Source organism: Symphodus melops (genome assembly GCF_947650265.1).
Source record: "Symphodus melops genome assembly, chromosome: 4".
Lineage (NCBI taxonomy): Eukaryota > Metazoa > Chordata > Actinopteri > Labriformes > Labridae > Symphodus > Symphodus melops.
The window spans coordinates 10,685,587-10,704,427 of NC_136694.1; the positions used below are offsets into that span (position 1 = coordinate 10,685,587).

The 18,841-nt window shown below is 44.6% G+C and overlaps 1 protein-coding gene across 1 annotated transcript; it reads right to left on the reverse strand.

Annotated features, from left to right (window-relative positions):
• Positions 1–850: 850 nt before the first annotated feature.
• Positions 851–10,554, reverse strand: LOC306822065 (inter-alpha-trypsin inhibitor heavy chain H3-like). Its single transcript, XM_079340790.1, has 21 exons — positions 10,402–10,554; positions 10,131–10,160; positions 9,825–9,848; positions 8,111–8,265; positions 7,754–7,858; positions 7,422–7,584; positions 7,190–7,300; positions 6,928–7,056; positions 6,594–6,710; positions 6,343–6,511; positions 6,125–6,250; positions 5,831–6,003; positions 5,481–5,666; positions 5,250–5,389; positions 4,939–5,099; positions 4,772–4,798; positions 3,467–3,646; positions 3,130–3,331; positions 2,833–3,005; positions 1,647–1,758; positions 851–1,528 (listed from the first exon to the last, which is right to left on the reverse strand). The coding sequence occupies exons 1-21, from the start codon at positions 10,513–10,515 to the stop codon at positions 1,390–1,392; spliced, it is 2,736 nt and encodes a 911-aa protein (XP_079196916.1). The 5' UTR covers positions 10,516–10,554; the 3' UTR covers positions 851–1,389.
• Positions 10,555–18,841: the final 8,287 nt, after the last annotated feature.

Here is an 18,841-nt window from a genome sequence, read left to right on the forward strand (position 1 = left end):
AAATGGCCGGTTCCTAACTGAGCCGATCATAGTAAAATCCTACATTGCCCCCTAGTGGCCAGTGATAAATCCTACACTTTCCGTCCGAACTCTCTGTGACGTAAACCAATAGAACGCGCAAAAGCCTGACAGAAATACTACCGCCTCCACAAGGTTTGCACCTGACGTCATTCACGCAAATGTTCTTAGTAAATCACCCCCAAACGTGCAAACTTTTGCAATGACCACGCAATTTAGTACTCTTTAATTGAGATTTTAGTAAATCAGGCCCTAAGTGTGTGTATTTTTCACTTAAACATGAATCAGTTTGAACATTTCATTTATACTGTGACCTGTCATGTCTCTCTTCAGGGCAGCCCCTCCTTCTCCTATTGTGGGTTGTCTGTCTTTCCCGGTCTGTATAATCCTCATGTTTCTCTCCCTGATTGAGTGTGGTGGGTGTGGTTTCTTTCCTCAGGAGGCACCAGGTGTGCCACATCTACAATCAACCTGGGCTGTACAAAACCCCCAGACTGTCTCTCACTCAGTGCCAGATCGTTCCGTCTACCACGTGTAGGAATTCAACTTCGGCCATGATATAACCTCGAGTTGTTTTTGTTTGAGTTAGCGTGTGGAGCTAACTTTTTTGTCTTTGCTCTGCCTCTCAGATTGTTTGCTGATCATCCACTGGAGCACCTCGTCGCTTGTACCCCTCACAACTGCAACCCACCGGATCCTGGGACTTCTCGCCACCCCTCCCCTTTGGCACCATTGTTTGAATCACTTTGTAATTAAATCTTGCTCACGTATTCCCTCAGTCTCTGTCGTGCTCTTGGGTCCAAATCAGGACAATTCACAACATGACCAGTAATACAGTTTGTCACCACTCCTAACTTTTATTCGGTATCATTTGTAGTAGCAGCACTACAGTGGACTTACAATCAATAGTCATGATGAACATCAGAGTTTTACTGCTTGAAAACACATTGGATCACACATCAGATGCTTTGACCTCCTCACATAATCAAACACTGAAGTCAACAAACTGTTATTTGTTTTCAAGATCAAACAGGGAGAAGACCTGAATCAAAGACTCATCAAACATGAACAATGCATCTTTTTCTGTACAGCTGGATTCCATACTGAGGTTTCTCATTTATTTGAATACAAGTGATTGCTGAGGTTGCTCTGACACATCTCCGTATTTAGGGATGTGTTACTGCTTTCCAGTTTTGGAACTCCAGCAGTAACACTGAAAGAGAGAGTGAAGCCATCCATACAGTGTTGTGTTTGTTTGATGGGTTCATGATACCAGAGCATTTATAGTGTAAATACAGGCAGATATGAATATTGATCTAAAGGGTTTGATTTAAATGATTTTTGTGGCCGATATTGATTTATCATCTGTTCTTAAACTGTTTTAAAAAGGCCTGTAACAATGTAGTCTGATGCTTCTCCATCGATGAGGCCAGTTCCATTATTGTGAACAAACCAGCAGGGGACATTTTCTCCTTTCTTCACATCCCTCCTGAAGTCTCTCTGCCAGCCTCTGTGGACACACACATGTTTCATGTACACTGACAGATATTTCAAGTGCACGTCACAAAATCAGCAGCCTATTAAATCAAAACATGTGTTACATGCTGACTAGTCATTTTTGCATGTACCTGGTCACATTGAGCTCCCGTCCTTTCACAAACATGGTGGCATCTGGTTTGTCTGGGACTTCACCTGGACGCAGGTCTGACACCTCATAATTGATCCCATGGTAAAACTGACCTGGAGGATGACCAATCATTACAGGTAAATATATTTCAGAAGTACATTTATTCAATCCCTAAATGTTCTGTAATGATAAATAAAACATGTAAAGACCCTACAGAGTGTGTGTATGAAGAAGCTATTCAGACTAAAGCTGATCTTTAAACGGTTTATTTGTGTTGTATAATGGGCATTATAATATGTGTTGAATGGGCTCCTTGGCTTTTGCAGGCAGCCATTGCTTTGTCATCTGTTCTTCTTCTTTATGTTTCTTGTAGGTTTTGATAAAGGCCTGGTTAAGTTAGCTGCACAGCAAATTTATAAGATGTATGTTCCTTGCTCTTCCACTCTGGTGGTCTTTAAGACACACTTTTATAATTGCTTTAAAAGGTGGGCTGCATCTATATATATCATTGCAATAAATGCATACCAATATGAAATACTGAGATTCTCTCTGTCATAACCCCAAGTGGAGTTGCCATCCTTGATCTACTGGCCTGACAAGATGATGCTGATTATAACTGCGAGTGGCAGCACTGGCATTTTCTTTGTGCAAGCAATTAAGCTGCTACTTTTTTCCCCTGATCACCAGTATGTTTTTCTCCACTCATTGTTTGATTTTGTGCTTGATGCTGTGAACACATCCAACTACAATAAATATTGATAGAAATGCAATTTCCAATTACACCTGAACACTAAGATCGTTTCTAACATTGTTCCAAGATTGTTTAATGAAAACATCCAAGACTGAAATAATAATGGCCAGAGGTGCAGGGTAGTAATTAAACCTAAGGCCCTTTTCACAGATGACCTGCACTCTTTAACATGACCAGAAGTTTCCAGAGGGACATGAGCCATTATAAACATACATTAAACTGACTTTGTTCTGCCAACTTCCTGCAGTCCAAAAAATATAAAATAAACCTTGAGCTGATGTGTTAACCAGGCGGGCCATTGTCTAGAGCTTTAACAGTGTAGTAACATTGTGGAGGTTTCACAGGTTCTTCAGAAACCCAACAAGAAATGCTACAGCGAACAATATCCTATAATCAGTGATGATAATGTAATTCTCTATAACCAAACAAGTAGTACCTAGCAGGCCGTGAACAGAAGATGACATAAGGTGGGTGTCCAGGGTGTAGAAACCCAGGTAGTTCCGGTGGTACGGGTGCTTCTCCCACACTTTGTGAAGCAGGATGACAAACTTGACGGAGTCTTTCAGAGTGACTGTGAGGCTGCGATCCTTGATCAAGAGAATATCCATACTGGAGGATATACAAGTGAGGGGAACAAGATGTAAGCATTTATTCTGAACTGGATTTTTTACTCATGTAGAGGAATAGTTTTCTCTTATTGAATGAGGTAACCATGGGACATGCTGCCACTAACTTGGATCCTTTGGGTGAAGCTGAATCAGACCAGTGCAGCTTGACCAGTTGGCCACCCTGAAAGACCGAGATGTCCTGAGTGCTCACAATCAGCCTCACCCCCAGAGTCTCGTGGACGATGCCAAAACGCCAAAAGTAGGTGTTTATTTTACCATCAGGGGGAATCATTTTGTCTCCTATGATCTCACCATTGACCAAAATACCTGAGGAAACAACAGGGGATTCCGTCACTCACTGTTTGACAGTCGGATTTAATTTTCAGGCACATGACGTTAATTGTACAAAATCTTGGTGCAAAGTTAGTCCATGTAGCCTTAAAAAAAGGACTCATGGCTGACCTTGTTTAAGGTCTCTGACCAGGTTGAATATGCTTCCTGGTTTGTCGTTGATGTTGAAGCACAGTGCGTCGTTTCTGTCTGGTAGCTCGATCATGAAATGAGGATCCCCGTCCACTGCAGGTGACAACAGAGTAAAATGGAAGTGATAGACAAAATGAGTAATGGTTTTATTTATATGTCGTCTTTGCAAAACAACATTTTGACTATGATGATAAAACTAAGTGTACAGCAATGCAAGCAGCTCTGTGCGCTTGTGCACAGTGGGGCTTTGGGATAAATTCCAACATGCCCATAAATGTTAAGAGAGAAGTCAGGGTAATGCTGAAGTGAGTATGATTCATCATCTAAGGATCATGAATGTCTGAACAATGTCTTTGCGATTTAAACAAGTACCGTAAATTCCGGACTATTGAGCGCACCTGGATATAAGCCGCACCGGCTAAAAATAAGTAAATAAATGTATTTGTACATATATAAGCCGCACTTGATTATAAGCCGCAGGTGTCCACGTTTTAACAGAGCTATTTACACAGAAAGATGTGACACAAAAACATTGTTTTAACTTTTAATTAACTACGTAGGCTACCGGTAACATCCGCAAATACGAAGCCTACTAACTGGAAATCCTTTATTGAACAGTGTCTGTAACACGGCTGATGAAAAAGATTACCGTAATACAGTAATACATTTCACAAGAAAAAGTCCATCCATTCACTGCCTCAGAATGACTTCATTACTCACTTCCTCAGTCTCTGTTGTCGCTGTCAGTGTCATCTTAACGTGCAGCAGCTCTGTTAGCTTCTTTGACAGCCGGGTCGATCGCCTTTAACTTGAAAGCTGCATCATATGTATTTCTCCGTGTGTTTTCCATGATGAGGGTGCGTGCATGAAGCGCAAAATGACTGACATTAAGCTCCGACGTGACGAGGTCAAATGTTTTTGCGGCAGAAGCTCATTGTCCCGCAAGAAAAATCCATAAATAAGCCGCATCCTTGTAAAAGCCGCAGTGTTGAAAACATGACAAAAAAGTAACGGCTTATAGTCCGGAATTTACGTAGTTTAGATGGACTGACAAAATAACTGACTAGTAGAGTAAGACATTAGTTCCTAGAACCATCAAGCGAGCTCAGCAAACTATTACTTACCAAGGTAGGAGGGTGCTGACAAATAACGAAGGTTGTATGATGGATGAGGACGAGCATAAAATTGAGCTGAAACATAAAATTATGACAAGTTAGAATTAAAGCATTTAATGTTCTTAATCGCAGAAACCTTTTTATGCTTAGGTTTTAAAACCTGTATTACCCTGTCTTTCTGCCTCTTGTCTTTGCTCTGTCAAAATAAACAGATGGACACAAAACAAATATCTATTTAAAGTAACTTCAGCACCACCCTCAGGTGGCCACTATCGTTTTGAAAATGAATGTGTTAGGTTTAGTTTCCCACATCGGTCTAATGGCTGAATCTCTTACCCTCAGTCAGTTTATCAGCAATGAGCGGGCTTTCTGTTCCGTCCTCAGTTTCAGGCTTAGTGACCACCATGGAAGTAAGAGAGGTTACAAAGCCATACCTCAGGGACATGTCCAGGGCCTTTGCCATGGCATTCTCTTTCTCGTCAGCGGTAACACTCTTACTGTAAGTACAAATAGTATATGTGAATTGGCTCTCTTGGCTCTCAGATGATATGTGGATGCATCATTGATGAAGGTTTTAAATGAGAACAATCAGATTTCCAAGATAAAAAGTTTCACGTTTCAGCTTGAGTGAAATAACTCAAACTCACCTTTTCTCCAGTAGCTGCTGGATGGTTAGGTAGGCCCAAAGACGCTCTGTAAAATCTCCAAAAATGTATTCCTCATCAGGGTACATCACGCCCCAGTCTACTGCACCAGCCTGTCCCTGCACCTTGAATTCTTCTTCAAACTAAGCAGGAGGGACAAAGAGGAGAAGAGAATAATAAACAAACCTAATCTATGACCTCACTACTGTCTTGAAACTGTTTCCTTGTGCTCACCCCCTGGCCAACCACTTCCATTAGGAAGTTTTCAAGGTCGTTGTCCACCAGTTGCCCAGCCACCACGATCTCTGAGCCGTTAAACAGCTGGTTAAAGTGGTTAGTGGTGAGAAAGTCCACTGAATTGCCAGGATAACGCAGGTCAACGTCCAAGAGAAGAGGGCTGGAAACCTCCTCATAAAAACCCTGAGACAAATCCAGACACACAATGCATTACCCATGTTTGTACAGAATGCGCTACATTATGAGTTTATATTTTAATGTCATCAAAAAGTAGGCATTGTATAAATGTGGAAAACTGGCAAGTAGTTTTAATTATCATCTCGTAAATGGGTTCAAAGCCTTTCCACCTGAAGTTGAACTGTTGCATCTGATCCCTCGTAAATTTTGCGTGCCGATCCCTTGTTTTGTTTGCTCAATGAATCCAGGAAGGAGTAATCCACATCATTTCCAAACCCAAGACAGAACAGAGATATGTTTCCAACCACATCGGGGCTCATATTGTTCAAGATCCTAGCAGGGCCTTCGAAATGAAAAATATTTTTTAAATAAATCATATAGTTAATTTTATGTGAAAGTAAATTATGTCAATCAAACATGCACTCACATAAACTCAATGTACCTCACAGTAAGTGCACACTCACCCGAATCTGGCATTCCATCAGTCAGTGCAATAATCATATCGATGCTCCTCTCTGGCGTCCTTTGCTCTTGTCTGTCTCTTTTAAGCATTTTCACACTGTCCAACAATGCATCATTAAAATTGGTTGCTAGATGGTAAAAACACAAGAAAGGTTGTTGTTTTTTTCTTATTTTGAGAGTGAGTACATTATGTATAAAAGTGTGTCCATAAGATCATTACATCCTGAGATTCGTAATTGCTTGACGAATTCCAACGCTTCATTCACATTTTCTGCCGATGCTTTGGAAAGTGTTTCTCTCCAGGGCATGACATTACTACCAAACAGGATGATGGCAAAATGGTCCTCCTCATGGAGGTCTTTGAGGATGGCCAGCATTGCCTCTCGTGTCTGCACAGAAGTCATGAGAAAAATGTGTGCATGGGGACACAAACATTTTAGAGTCCCACTTGTAGTCTGAACCGTCTCTCACCTGTTCAATCTTTCTTCCCTCCATTGATCCGCTCCTGTCAATCACAAACACCACATTCTTCGGGACTCTGGGCAGGTCAGGTGGAGCGAAATAGTGTACAAAGTACCCGTTAACAATCTGAAGGGGAAATAACCATTAAAAGCAGTAATAAACATATAGTTTATAGACCTATATGTTGTTCTGCAAATAATCCATAGATTTATATCTCCCATACAGAGGTGTCATCCTCAGTCAAACTGTGTGTGTGTGTGTGTGTGTGTGTGTGTGTGTGTGTGTGTGTGTGTGTGTGTGTGTGTGTGTTTGGGAGGGGGGGGTCGTTTGAGTGACAGCATACCTGAATGTCCCCAATGCCGCTCACTCTGTTTACGTCATATTTGATGACAAAATCTCCGTCAATGAAGGTTCCATCACAATCAGCACAACTCCTCTGCTGCTCTATGGTTGGTGAGAACACGATGCGTGCCTGATAAAAAGATACATACAGTCAGCTCAGCTCAAATCTTTAGATCAATAATGTATTGAATGCAAACAGGGTGGGAGTCTGATCCAGGAACTGCAGGCAAAGAATGAGACAACTTCCTCCAGGGACTGTGTACCTTTTTGTCCGTTACAGTTTTCTCCACCAGGGGGAGCAAATCATTAGTAAGGAAAGTAGCATGGGCATCAACGAAAGAAATGCCCTGTGGCTCATAGATGTTGGTCACAATCTGTCATCCACATAGGCAAAAAGACACATACAGACAGAGAAACCAATTGTAATTATGTCATTTATAAGATCTCAAAGAACAAAATCACCAGGAGGCCACAGCAGAACAGAATCAGATTCACCTTAAACTCCTGGACCCGCTGTTTGGGTTTAACTTGAGTCAGAATCTCATACTGGCCCAGCTTTCTCTGAAGTAGCTCCTCGTAAGTCAGAATAAAAGTGACATTACTTCCTGCGGCGATGTTGACAGACACAGAAAATTTCTCCATCTTTCTCCCAGAAGCTCTACAATGAAACAGAGAGAAATCGCACTGACCAATAATGCAGACTAGTAACCATCTGACACTAAACAACTGAGATCAAGGGAGTGCAAAAATCAAAGTGGAGATCCACTTTGGTTTTGTATTTCTTGCTGTGTTTGCTTCATAAATATATTTCATCCTAACAGACTCACTTGACCAGCCCAGCGGTTTGTCCAGAGGAAACAGCCTTTTCATACTGCTTCTTGGCTTTCTCTTTCTCCTTCACTTCCCCGACGTACACCTGACCTTCAATTTCCCTGTGAAAGACAGACAACATAAAGTTGAAGTGAGTTTTAAAGCACAAGAGAATCGATGACAGTATGAACATGGTGCCAGCAAACACTGGGTATATGGTGAAAGTGGTCCTGGTCAGCGCGAAGTATCGCTGCAGACCGGTCCTCTTTGACCAAAGCAATTTCGTTGTACTTGTACTTGTACTTGTATCAATGACAAATAAATCTGATTCTGATTCTGATTCTGATTCTGAAGTGTTAACGTAACCAACTGACATGCTGAAGTTGCTGATGAAGGCCGTCTTGGGTAGCTGCACTTCAAAAAAGATTTCCTTGGAGGTGTTTGCTTTGTTCAGAGCCTTCGAGGTCATGACGGTGTGAGCGAAACGAGACGTCACAGTGCAGTCCACCGTCACGCTGTACACCTCCACCTGACGCAGAGAGAGAGAGGCAAAAAAAGCGTTTGCTGTTTTTGTGTCATTTCTAAACTGACTTGATGATTGCAGGTGGATATAGTACTAAATAAGAACACATTAGGAGCTTTAAAAACATGACTAAAAGACAATTTAGTCACTGGTTCCACCCGGGGAATGTTTTTGTGAATCAGCCTGCAGCATGTAGAAACACATACGTGTGTGTATTTAAAATACATGTTTGTCAGTCTGTTCACTATATAGCAAACATCCATTATCCTTTAACTGGGAGTCTATTTTTCATTTATCCAAGATCTATGTGTGACCAACACAATAATCATGTGTGCCTGAGCTGAGGGCATTTTATTTGAATCCTGTTTGCTTCAGTCAGGGTGACGCAATTCCTTCCTGCCTTGATTCCCTCGGCATGCGTTCTGTTTTCTTTGAAATCTTCTGGGTAATATCCAAAGGAAATGAGGAATATTTTTCCAAGGTGGTATCTTATATCTGGCACAGACAGATATTTGACTCTCAGAGTATCACAATATTTAACCCTAAAACCTTTATCATGTGCTTTAAACACCTTAAATGGACACAGTGGACGTTTCTGTTGTCTGTTAAGTATCAATTCAAATTGTTTTGCTCAAGCGTCTACATATTTTCATTTCTTCAGGGCACTGATAGGCAAGGACGTTTGTTGCACGGATGTCATGGATTAAGAAATGTGCAAAAATGTTTGCATAGCGTACTTGCAGATAAACAATACACACATGCTGAATTATCAACTTCTTAAATGTTTTCAACTTTCTGCAGTAAAATCATAGGAGTTTGCTATAGCTGCAGGGCGCACTCACTTAGTCGTTTATTCTACATAGCCTTGGTTTATTTGGGAATGGGATAAGATTATGCTTTGTAAGAAGGGGAACATTATATAAAGATCAAGTGGCCATCAAGGGAAGGACATTAATATTAAAGTCTTGAAGATCAACAAATCAGCACAAAGTTAAGGACCAAAATTCAGCCAACTGATGAAGAAATCTGAGCGGTCTCTGTATAATAAAGCACCAAAAAGAAGAATGTTTCTTTAAGCATTAAAAGTGTCACATTTACCCCATTTGTTAGTCTTGGATGTTTTCTGAAAAATATACATTTTAATAGAACTTAACTAGCACAGTCTTCTTGTTTGGTAGCTGTAAACAGCTATACAACGTTTTTCAGCTTAAAGGTGCACTATTATGTAGATTTGGTAGTGAAGTTTGGAAGTTGGAGAACTGAAAAAATGTAGTGCTATATTTTCACAATAACTTCTCACCTAGCATTTGATCTTTAAACCAGGGACCAAACTTTCCTCTGAGGACAGTTTGTGTAGAGAGATTTGAACATATACCACAGAATCTCTATGTTTCTCCAACTTTCCCATTTCTCTACCAAAACTCCATAATGCACCTTTAAAAGCCTTTTATGTTTTATCGGGCGTGTATCTGTTTGAGCTGCTTCACTACATTTACTTTGCCCTTACAATGAAGACGTATTCAGCTGAACATGATATTTCATTTATTTTAAATATGTTTTCTTACCATATCATCATTTGTACTTCTTTTCTGTAAAAACAAAACAAGCAGACAGACAATGCAAAGGGAGACATTTTGATTTTCAGATTATAAGAAATAAAAATTAAAGGCTGCAAAAAAACTGAAATTACATTCAAAGTTTGTACTTAAAACATGTAACTTCTTTTATGGTTCAAATGTTGTTTCAGTGTTGATGTTCAGTTCTCAAATTCATCAATGAAGTTTGTTTAATTCTAAACAAACTGGGAGATGCAGACAATATCTTTAACCTTATGACAGAACTGACTGTATGTATGATTTTTCTACAGATACCTTTAGAGATCTAGTAGCTCCTTCTGACTCCTGAAATACAAATACAGCGTATTAAACAAAAAGGAGTGAAAATTCTATAAAGACAAACACCCACATGAAGAGGAGATGTTCAGAAGAGTTAAACAAGAGTAGAAATAAAGTTGAAAACACACTTTGTGATGCACAGATGATTAAAAAATGACTGCAACTGGTATCACCAGGTTTAGTCAACACTTACATTACATTGTACTTTGAAATGAAGATATTTGCATAAAACGGTTGGTGAAATTACCTGCTGAGCCTCATGGCCCCCAGAGATGACCACAGCTCCCCAGGCCAGGCTGGGCAGCGTGAGGCAGGCGCTGGCCCACAGGAGCAGCAGTCGAACACCCTGCCGTCCAGACATGACCAAACTTCCACTGAATAGTGTCTGACTTCACTGCTGAGAAAAAGCTCTCTGCCCAGTGGGAGGGACAGCGTGTGTGTTCATGGGGTACTGACCAACACGACTGACCTCAATGTGCTAAAGTCCTTGAGCTACAAACAGTGGTCCTCAAAAGCTCTTCTCTGGCTATGATTGTTTGGATGGAGTTAGTTCGGACACAGAACACAACAGTTAAAGAGCCTTAGAAACAAAAAGTGCTGACCTTCTAGAAACAAGTGTTGTTTGTGCATGTACAGTGGCGTTTGAGGTAGTGCCAGAGGTGTGAGTACAGTCATTAAACAGTCACTGCAGACAGATAGGGATACAGATTGGGCCATTAAAATGCTCAGCAACATAAAGGAGCAGTGATTAGCATTAAGTATCCATTATGGATGGTATGGATATAGTATGGATATATGAATCAGGATATTGAGATATATCTATTTTTTAAAAGCATTGATTAATTTAAAAATCTATTCATTTTTAGGGTAGTTTCTAGTGCCAGGACATGCTATGTCAGACAATTTACTGCATGTTATAGCTAGATTTGTTATAGCTAGATGCGTAAATGTACTTGGCAATACAACCCGATTCTGATTCAGAGATAATTGTAGATAACCCCTCAATTTAAAAAACAGTTCTGCCAGTTACACACATGTTGATGGACACACTCCCTCCTTACTTAGGGTGTTTTTCTTTTTTTCCCCAGCACTCTCTAACATGGGCCTGTACTGCTTCACTTACAGTAATGTGTATGTTTGTGTGTTTGTGTCATTTCCCCCTTGCTAGGAAGCAAACAGTACAGCAGTGTAGGAAAATCACTCATAAGGTAAATTACACACACACACACACACACACACACACACACACACACACACACACACACACACACACACATACACACACACACACACCTAAAACAAATATGCTGATTAGTGTTAGATCTGTGCCATGTGCAAGTAGGCCTGTATATGAATCAGGATATTGTGATGTTTAACTGGAGTGAACTGGCTGGATCAAAAAGTGTTTTCATCACAATCTCAGCATTCATAGGGTGAAATTAACCAGATAACTTGTGTGTATTCTGAGTTCTGCAACTGTGGACCTTGTGAAGAAACTGCTTGTTTTCCTACTTGTGCAACTTGTGTTTACTGTTAGATGAGTCATCTTCATCGTGTGGGACTGTTTGGCACATACAGTTTAAAGGGAAAGGGGCAAAAAAAATTGCCCACTGCTTTTGAATCTGTTATGCTAGTGTAACTTTAGGTCTGCAATATGTTATATAGAAAGATTTCGACAGAGGTATACCTGACCTCTCTGTTATGTGTATTACTCTTTCTGCCTCTCTCTCTAACTCAATGTCTTTCCCTTTCCAGTTGAGCTGGTGGCTGTTCACCAATGACGCTGGTTCTCCTTGTGCTTTCTGCCTGTCCATTGGACGCCTTTATTCTGTCATTAAGTGCTTCCTCATTGGTTAATTGAGTTTGGGTCTCTGCTACTTGTGTAATGAAGAGTTCACTTTAGACCAGCACTATGTAAAGTATCAAGAGGCAGAATTTGCTTTTATTGGTATCAATTTATTGACTGACTATAGTTTCTTAAAGGAGCCCAAACAGTCACCTTTTTTCTTTAATTCAATTCAATATGTTATATTTTCTCAAAAGGACATTGAGGTTTCCCTAATTTCCCCTTCCATTGAGATTATAAGCATATTAAAAAAACCAACTATTGTTTAGGACGATTGGGCAATAATAATACATCAACATTGGATTCAAAGGAGACTAAAGCAATCTCCCAGGTAAAAAAGGAAACAGCCTGGCTGACACTGACAGACTTTGCCAAACACAGTTATGTCCTGCAAATCCCTGATACTTGTTGAGGGATCTTAAATATTTATAGTAACTCATACTGATCACACTGAGTCCATAAAGGCTAAGTTTAAGATGATGCAACTTGGTGGGAATCTATTTAATTGGCAGGTCTCTTGAATGCTTTCTGCACAGCCTTGGTATTCATATGAATGAATAGATATCCTAAAAAAAGACTTATTTTATGTCTTATCAATGAAATCCTTGTTACTGCTACCAGACGCGCAAAGGATATCACATCATGGAAATGTTGTATGGAAAGAAGCTCTACAACGGCAGACACATTGTAATAAACATACTTTTATAAACAGTTTATAGGCTGATAACTAATAGAGACAGCTAACTGTACAAAATATCAAAACAGACGTTTGTTTACATACCTCTTTTAGAGCATCTCTAGGGAAAGCAACCAGAGCTCCATGGGTCTGGGCTGCTAGCCAGGTGCAGATACAAACCAACAGCAGCATGACTCTCCACATGACATGCATGCATGAGAAACAAGAGATCTTCTTCCCCAGCATGACTGAAAACAAGTGGGAAGGAAACCCGGGCATACAGGGGATAACATCTTCCCATGACACTTTCTTTCTCTCCGCCCACATTGCATGGGGAGGTACCCTCTGCTCCTCCAGTTGTTTGTTTATGTTTGAGTCCTTGTATGGTTGGTTCCATTTATTTGATTGTGTACAAGGTGTTTGTGGGCTTAAAAATGAATTGGAGATTTATTTTCTCCAACAAGGCTTATCCCGTCCGGACTTGCCTGTGGAGTGCTTTTTCAGATGTGTGTGTTTGTGTTTGTGTTTGTGTGTGTGTGTGTGTGTGTGTGTCTGTGTGTGTGTGTGTGTGTGTGTGTGTGTGTGTGTGTGTGTGTGTGTGTGTGTGGTGTTGCATGCAAGAGTGCGTGATTCAAGGATGGATTTTCCCTTCCACGAAAGTATCCATTAGTTCTCCTGAAGCTGAGATGAATGAGGTTGATGACATCTAGAAATTAAAACCATTAATTAAGTCAACGTTAATGTATTAAGGGCCTGATTTACTAAAGGTTTGCGTGTATTAAAACGTGTGCAAACCACCAGCAAAAAATGTGCTATCTGATTTACTAACTGCGTGCAGTGAGGATTGCGTCTTTCATTTGAGCAAAATAACACGTTTGCCTTAATGAATATGCAAAACGAGGCGTTTCTGCCTCAGCGTGCAAAATACTGGGAGGAGAAAATGCAAAGAAGTTAAGTTAGTACACGCAGTGTGATTTACCAAGCCAGGCAAAAATTGCGGTGGTTGTGACGGTGTCTGAATTTAACACCTTTGAAAAGAACGTGCTAATCCAAGAGCTTCAGTGTTATGCACTGCAGGCTGCAGTTAGGAGGAGAAATAGGCACAATAAAAGTTAACATGTTTAATGGTATGCATTTATTTTGTATCTTGCTTCAATAATAGTTTAAAAGAAACGCCATGATTAAACTGTAACTGAACATTCACAGTGTCTGCATTCTAAAGAATTTCAACATTGACACTAATGTCGTCCTATTTGCCTCTTCTCGCTAACATTACATTTGAAACTGGGCATTTCATTTTCTCGGGTTACGCGTCTCTGGTGCGTTCCGGAGCGCTTCTCCAGAGCGCGCTTGTCTCTTCACTCTACAGCTCCCTCCCCTGCTGCTGCGCTGTGGGACGCTTGAATGGGGGGCTCACCATGCTTGTACCCCCAACTTCAGTACCTGTTGCCAGACACAGCGCTGACCAGCTTCTGGTGCGCAACGATGGCACGAGTGGCACACACACTGCGCACCACTGCCAGAGAGGTTTTCTTATAAACCACTTTTTCCTTTTGTTATATTCAGATTTATCTGCTATTACTTGAAAAATACTAGACGTTCATTTGCCTCTAACAAATACCTATTTTGCGCTTGCAGTCGTCCAGCTTTCTGAAGAAACACTCCTCAATGTCGAATTATGTCTTTAATGACAGAGATGAAGGAGCCCTACAATAATACAAACGATTGCAGGATAAGTGAATAGTAATAACTCCCAAATGTGACCATACAATATAACATAGGTCACAACATATTACAACATTACACATAATATGCAACCGTTGTATTTATTCCGTTTTAAAACATTAAACATTGGACTTACATGAATTAGGCTGAACGGCACAACCGTTGCGCAACTCATGAACGTGAGCATAACAACCAAAATGGCCGGTTCCTAACTGAGCCGATCATAGTAAAATCCTACATTGCCCCCTAGTGGCCAGTGATAAATCCTACATCCCCCCCAGTCCGGAAAGCTATAGGACGGGTTAACAGACTCAGAGTCATATCCAGTGGCCAGACTCAGGCTCGTAGTGCCTGGGGGGCTTCCTAGCCCGGCTCAGGGGTGAGAGCAGGGGTGAAGCAGGTGTGGGCAGTGACGCCTGCGATGGCACGGCCGGCGCAACATCCATAGAGGCGGGGTCACCCTGAGGCTCAAGGTCAGGGGGCGGGGCCACAACTGGGGCCATGCCCCGGGGTCCGTCCTCTGGTGGCACAGCCAACCCCTGAGGCGTCGCGGGGCCCAGATCGGCAGGTGAGGTCTCACGCCCAGGCACTGAGGGCATCGGCGGCACAGGGTGTAGGGGGAGGCCGGAGTATAGGCACGGAGGAAACGCCGATTGCGCAGAGTCAGACGACCTGACCCATCAACCTTCAATCGGTATTGATCGTGACCCAGCGACTCTACCACCACCCCAGACCTGTCCCACTTACATGGGCTCGGGCCCAGCTGATTCTGGATGAAGACTGTCTCACCAAGTTTCAACGGGCGGAGAGGCCTAGTGTGAGCCCTCAGAGACTCAGTGGTGCGTGACATCCGGGTCCGTAGGGCATCTTCCTTTGCCGCCCACGCCTGGTGCCAAAGCGGCCGGACATGCGGGTTTGAGAACTTCTCCAGTCTATTGATGAAAGAAAGTGAATCCCGGAGTGGACGGCCAAAAATAATCTGTGCTGGTGAGAGGTTGCAGTCAGGGTCAGGTGTGTTGCGCAGCTGCATCATAGCACGCAGGAAGCGGTCATGGTCAAGGCTGCCAGTCGGGCCAGTGTTGGACGCTAGAAGGCGCTTGGCAGACTTCACAGCAACTTCCGCCCTGCCGTTCGATTGTGGAAAGCCAACGGAGGACACGCGGTGCTTGACATGCCATAGCATACCAAAGGTCGCAAAGAACGAATGGAGGTGGTGGACCAGACCAGCCGAGCCTCCAGTGTCGGTGCCTGCTGAGGAGCTCAGGACCTCGGTCTCCCATGACCAAGTAGTGGCGACCCCCATAGTCCAAAAAGTCGGCAAACACCACCTCGAATGGGGTGGATGGGGGCGAGGATGGCAGGGGGGGCGTGGCTGCTTGCGACGGGCCATTGCGGTTGCAGTCGGCACAACCGGCCCTGGTGGCCAGAATGTCCCTCGCCATCCCGGGCCAGTAAACTATGGCACGGGCACGGTGCTCCATCGCTGAGGTCCCCTGGTGGGCGGCGTGGAGATGCTCGAGAACTTTGCGACGGAGGGACGGCGGGACCACAACACGGTCGTTGTACAACAGGACCCCATCCTGTGCGTAGACAGACTCGCAGACCGATGACAGGCTAGCTAGAGCAGGGTCGGTCACGTCAATCTTGCCCTCATGCTCGATGAGGTAAAGGAGGTCGGCGAGGCACGCGTCCGCCGCTGTCTCTTGAGCAAGGAGGGGCCATGAGATGGCACCAAGGTCTTGAGCATCTTCACGGATGGAGGCCATGAGTGCTGACTCCGTGATATCAGCCACACTCTGTGAGTCCAGCATGAGCCCGTTTGTTGCGCCTGAGGGAGAAGGATGTCTAGAGGTAGCGTCAGCGGCATGATTGCTCACGCCAGGCAGGTGCACAATGTCGAAACGCCACGGGAGAGTGCGTTGCTTGAGGCGAGAGTTCGTAATCTCATCGAGCGTGCTGTCGCCGAAAATCTTCACCAGAGGCTTGTGATCGGTGACCACAACGAGGTTGTCACATCCTTGGGTGAAGTATTTCGTCTGCTCAAGGCCCCAGGCGACCGCTAGGGCCTCCCCTTCGATGGCTGCGTAGCGTTGCTCTGCCGAAGACAGAAAACGCGACCCGGCGAGGGTGATCCTCCATCCACCCAGGCAGCAGTCCGGTATGCCAGAGGCGCAGGCACAGTGCTGTTGGAGAAGGAAGTAACCAATTCCGCGCCTCGACCAGTCGGGGCGCAGGCAGGTGCGTCTCTGCATGTCGTAGATCTCCACACCCTCACGGATGGCCTCAACTATGGCCTGCTTGGATGCCTGGAAGGCATCCTCCAGTTCAGAAGACCAGGAGAACTTGCACCGAGGGCTGAGGAAAGGCTTGAACGGCGCCATAGTGTCACGTAACCGGGGCGTAGTTGGCCACCTGGTTCACCAGGCCAAACCAGCTCCTGATATCTGTCGTGGAGTCCGGAGTGGGGAAATCCCGGATAGCGTCCAGGTATTTCGGGAGTGGCTCGATGGTGGTGTCCGAGACCCTAAAACCAGCAAAGTCACCATCCTTCTCTGCGAACTGGAACTTGTCTGGGTTCAGCACGATGCCTGACCGACCGACACGTGTGAGAAAGTCAATCGTCCTCCACCAGTGCTGTCCAAGGTCAGTGTCATAGTGAATGGTGTCATCAACACACCGTTCCTTGCGTTCGTAGTCAGAGAGGATGGCATCAAAGCGTCGATTGTAGCCATCCCCTGAAGACAGGAAGCCCTGAGGTGCTCTGGTGTAACGCCAGCGGCCAAAGGGCGTGATGAAGGTGGTCAGGTGACGATCAGACTCACGCAGAGGCACACTATGGTAGCCATTCCAGGCATCAGTGACCGTTTTCCAAGTGTCCTTCGGAATGCGACGGGCGAGATGGAATGGGGATTCAGTGGCAAACGTCTCGCGTTGACAAAACCTGTTGAGGGGCGAGAGGTCCACAGTCCTGCGGGGGGAGCCGTCATGTTTCCGAGTGACTACCATGCGATGGCACCATGTCACAGGTTCACCATAAGGCACGCGTTCAATAACACCAAGGGCCTCATCACGGAGGAGGTCATCGTGGACCCTCTGCTGCCAGTGCAGGGGCACGTTGGCTGCGGTGTGGCATGCTTTAGGCGTGGCCGCCGGGTCTACATGAATTTCAATAGGCGGCCCCTCCATACAAGGCAAGGCCCGATGGGAGCAGGTGTTGACCGTAGACGAGGCGTACCTGTCGAGCAGCCATTTCTTCATACGGCCGTTGTTCTCTGTTGTGCATGGAAATGGCAGTGCCGTAGGCCGCGGTGGCGGCGCCGTACACTGGGGACATGAGCACTGGACATCCACTGGACTAACAAGGCCCCTGCCGCGACTGCCAGCTGAGCGAGTAGCGTTGACAGACAAGGGTGTAGGTGTGCTGAGGATGTCAGGGCAGCTCCCATCTCCAGGCCCTCTCCTGCCATCTGTTGACGGAAAGTTTCTAGGCAAGAGGCCGAGGCTGAGTAGTGAGTCATAGGAGAGGTACATGGCGCGGACTGAGCTACTCACATACACCATGGAGCGGCAGCATGGTGCCACGCCGCTGTCCGGGGCTGTCGACAGGATGGCGAAGAAGGCTCCCTCAATGGCTATGGGAGAGCGGTTGGCAGCCGACAGACTGAGGTTAACGGGGCGTAGTATATCGTGTGAAAATCCACACGACAGAAACTCTGCCAGGGACCAAAGGTCTGACTGTGCGCCAGTGTCAGCAATGGCGGATATTGTCACCCCAGCGTCCGAACCTCTGCCACTGGAGCCGCCTCTAGGCACGCCCGCTTCATCCACTGAGATGGTAATTGACACCCGGGGGTGGTCTCTCAGCCTGGCGCGCCTCCATTCGCCCCTGGAGAAGATGTGGTGCTCAAGCCTGATGGGCTTGGGGTCGTCGACACTACCATGTGTAGCCTGAGTGTGGCGTCGACTCCCACGATGATTACCGGGGCGAGCTCCAGCCATTGATGAGATCTGGGAGATTAGCTCTGAGGCCATGGCAGCCTGCTGGCCTTCAGACGATGGTGGGGGCCGCCTCCTTCGCCGACGGGCTTTGTAACAGTCAATACAGACCTGGTGAGGCTTAGAGTTCCATCCCCGAGATCCCTCAGTGAAGACTTTAAAGGCGCTGTTACAGTCCGGGCAAGAGGCCTGTTTAGCCTTGTCTACTGGGGCTGTAGCCTGTGTGGGGCTCATCGGTGGGTCCTTCTTTAAGCGCCGAAATGACGACATGGCTGATAGAGTGGGTGACGGGAGAGCATTGCGAGCCATTTCTTTGTTTTCAACAAGTGCAATCACCTCGTTCACGGGTTTCCACAGGATATCAGGTGTGCCTAACGTTTCACGGCGTATGTCTGAATCATAAATTCCATTAAGTAGGACGTCACGTATGATGTGGTCAGTGTA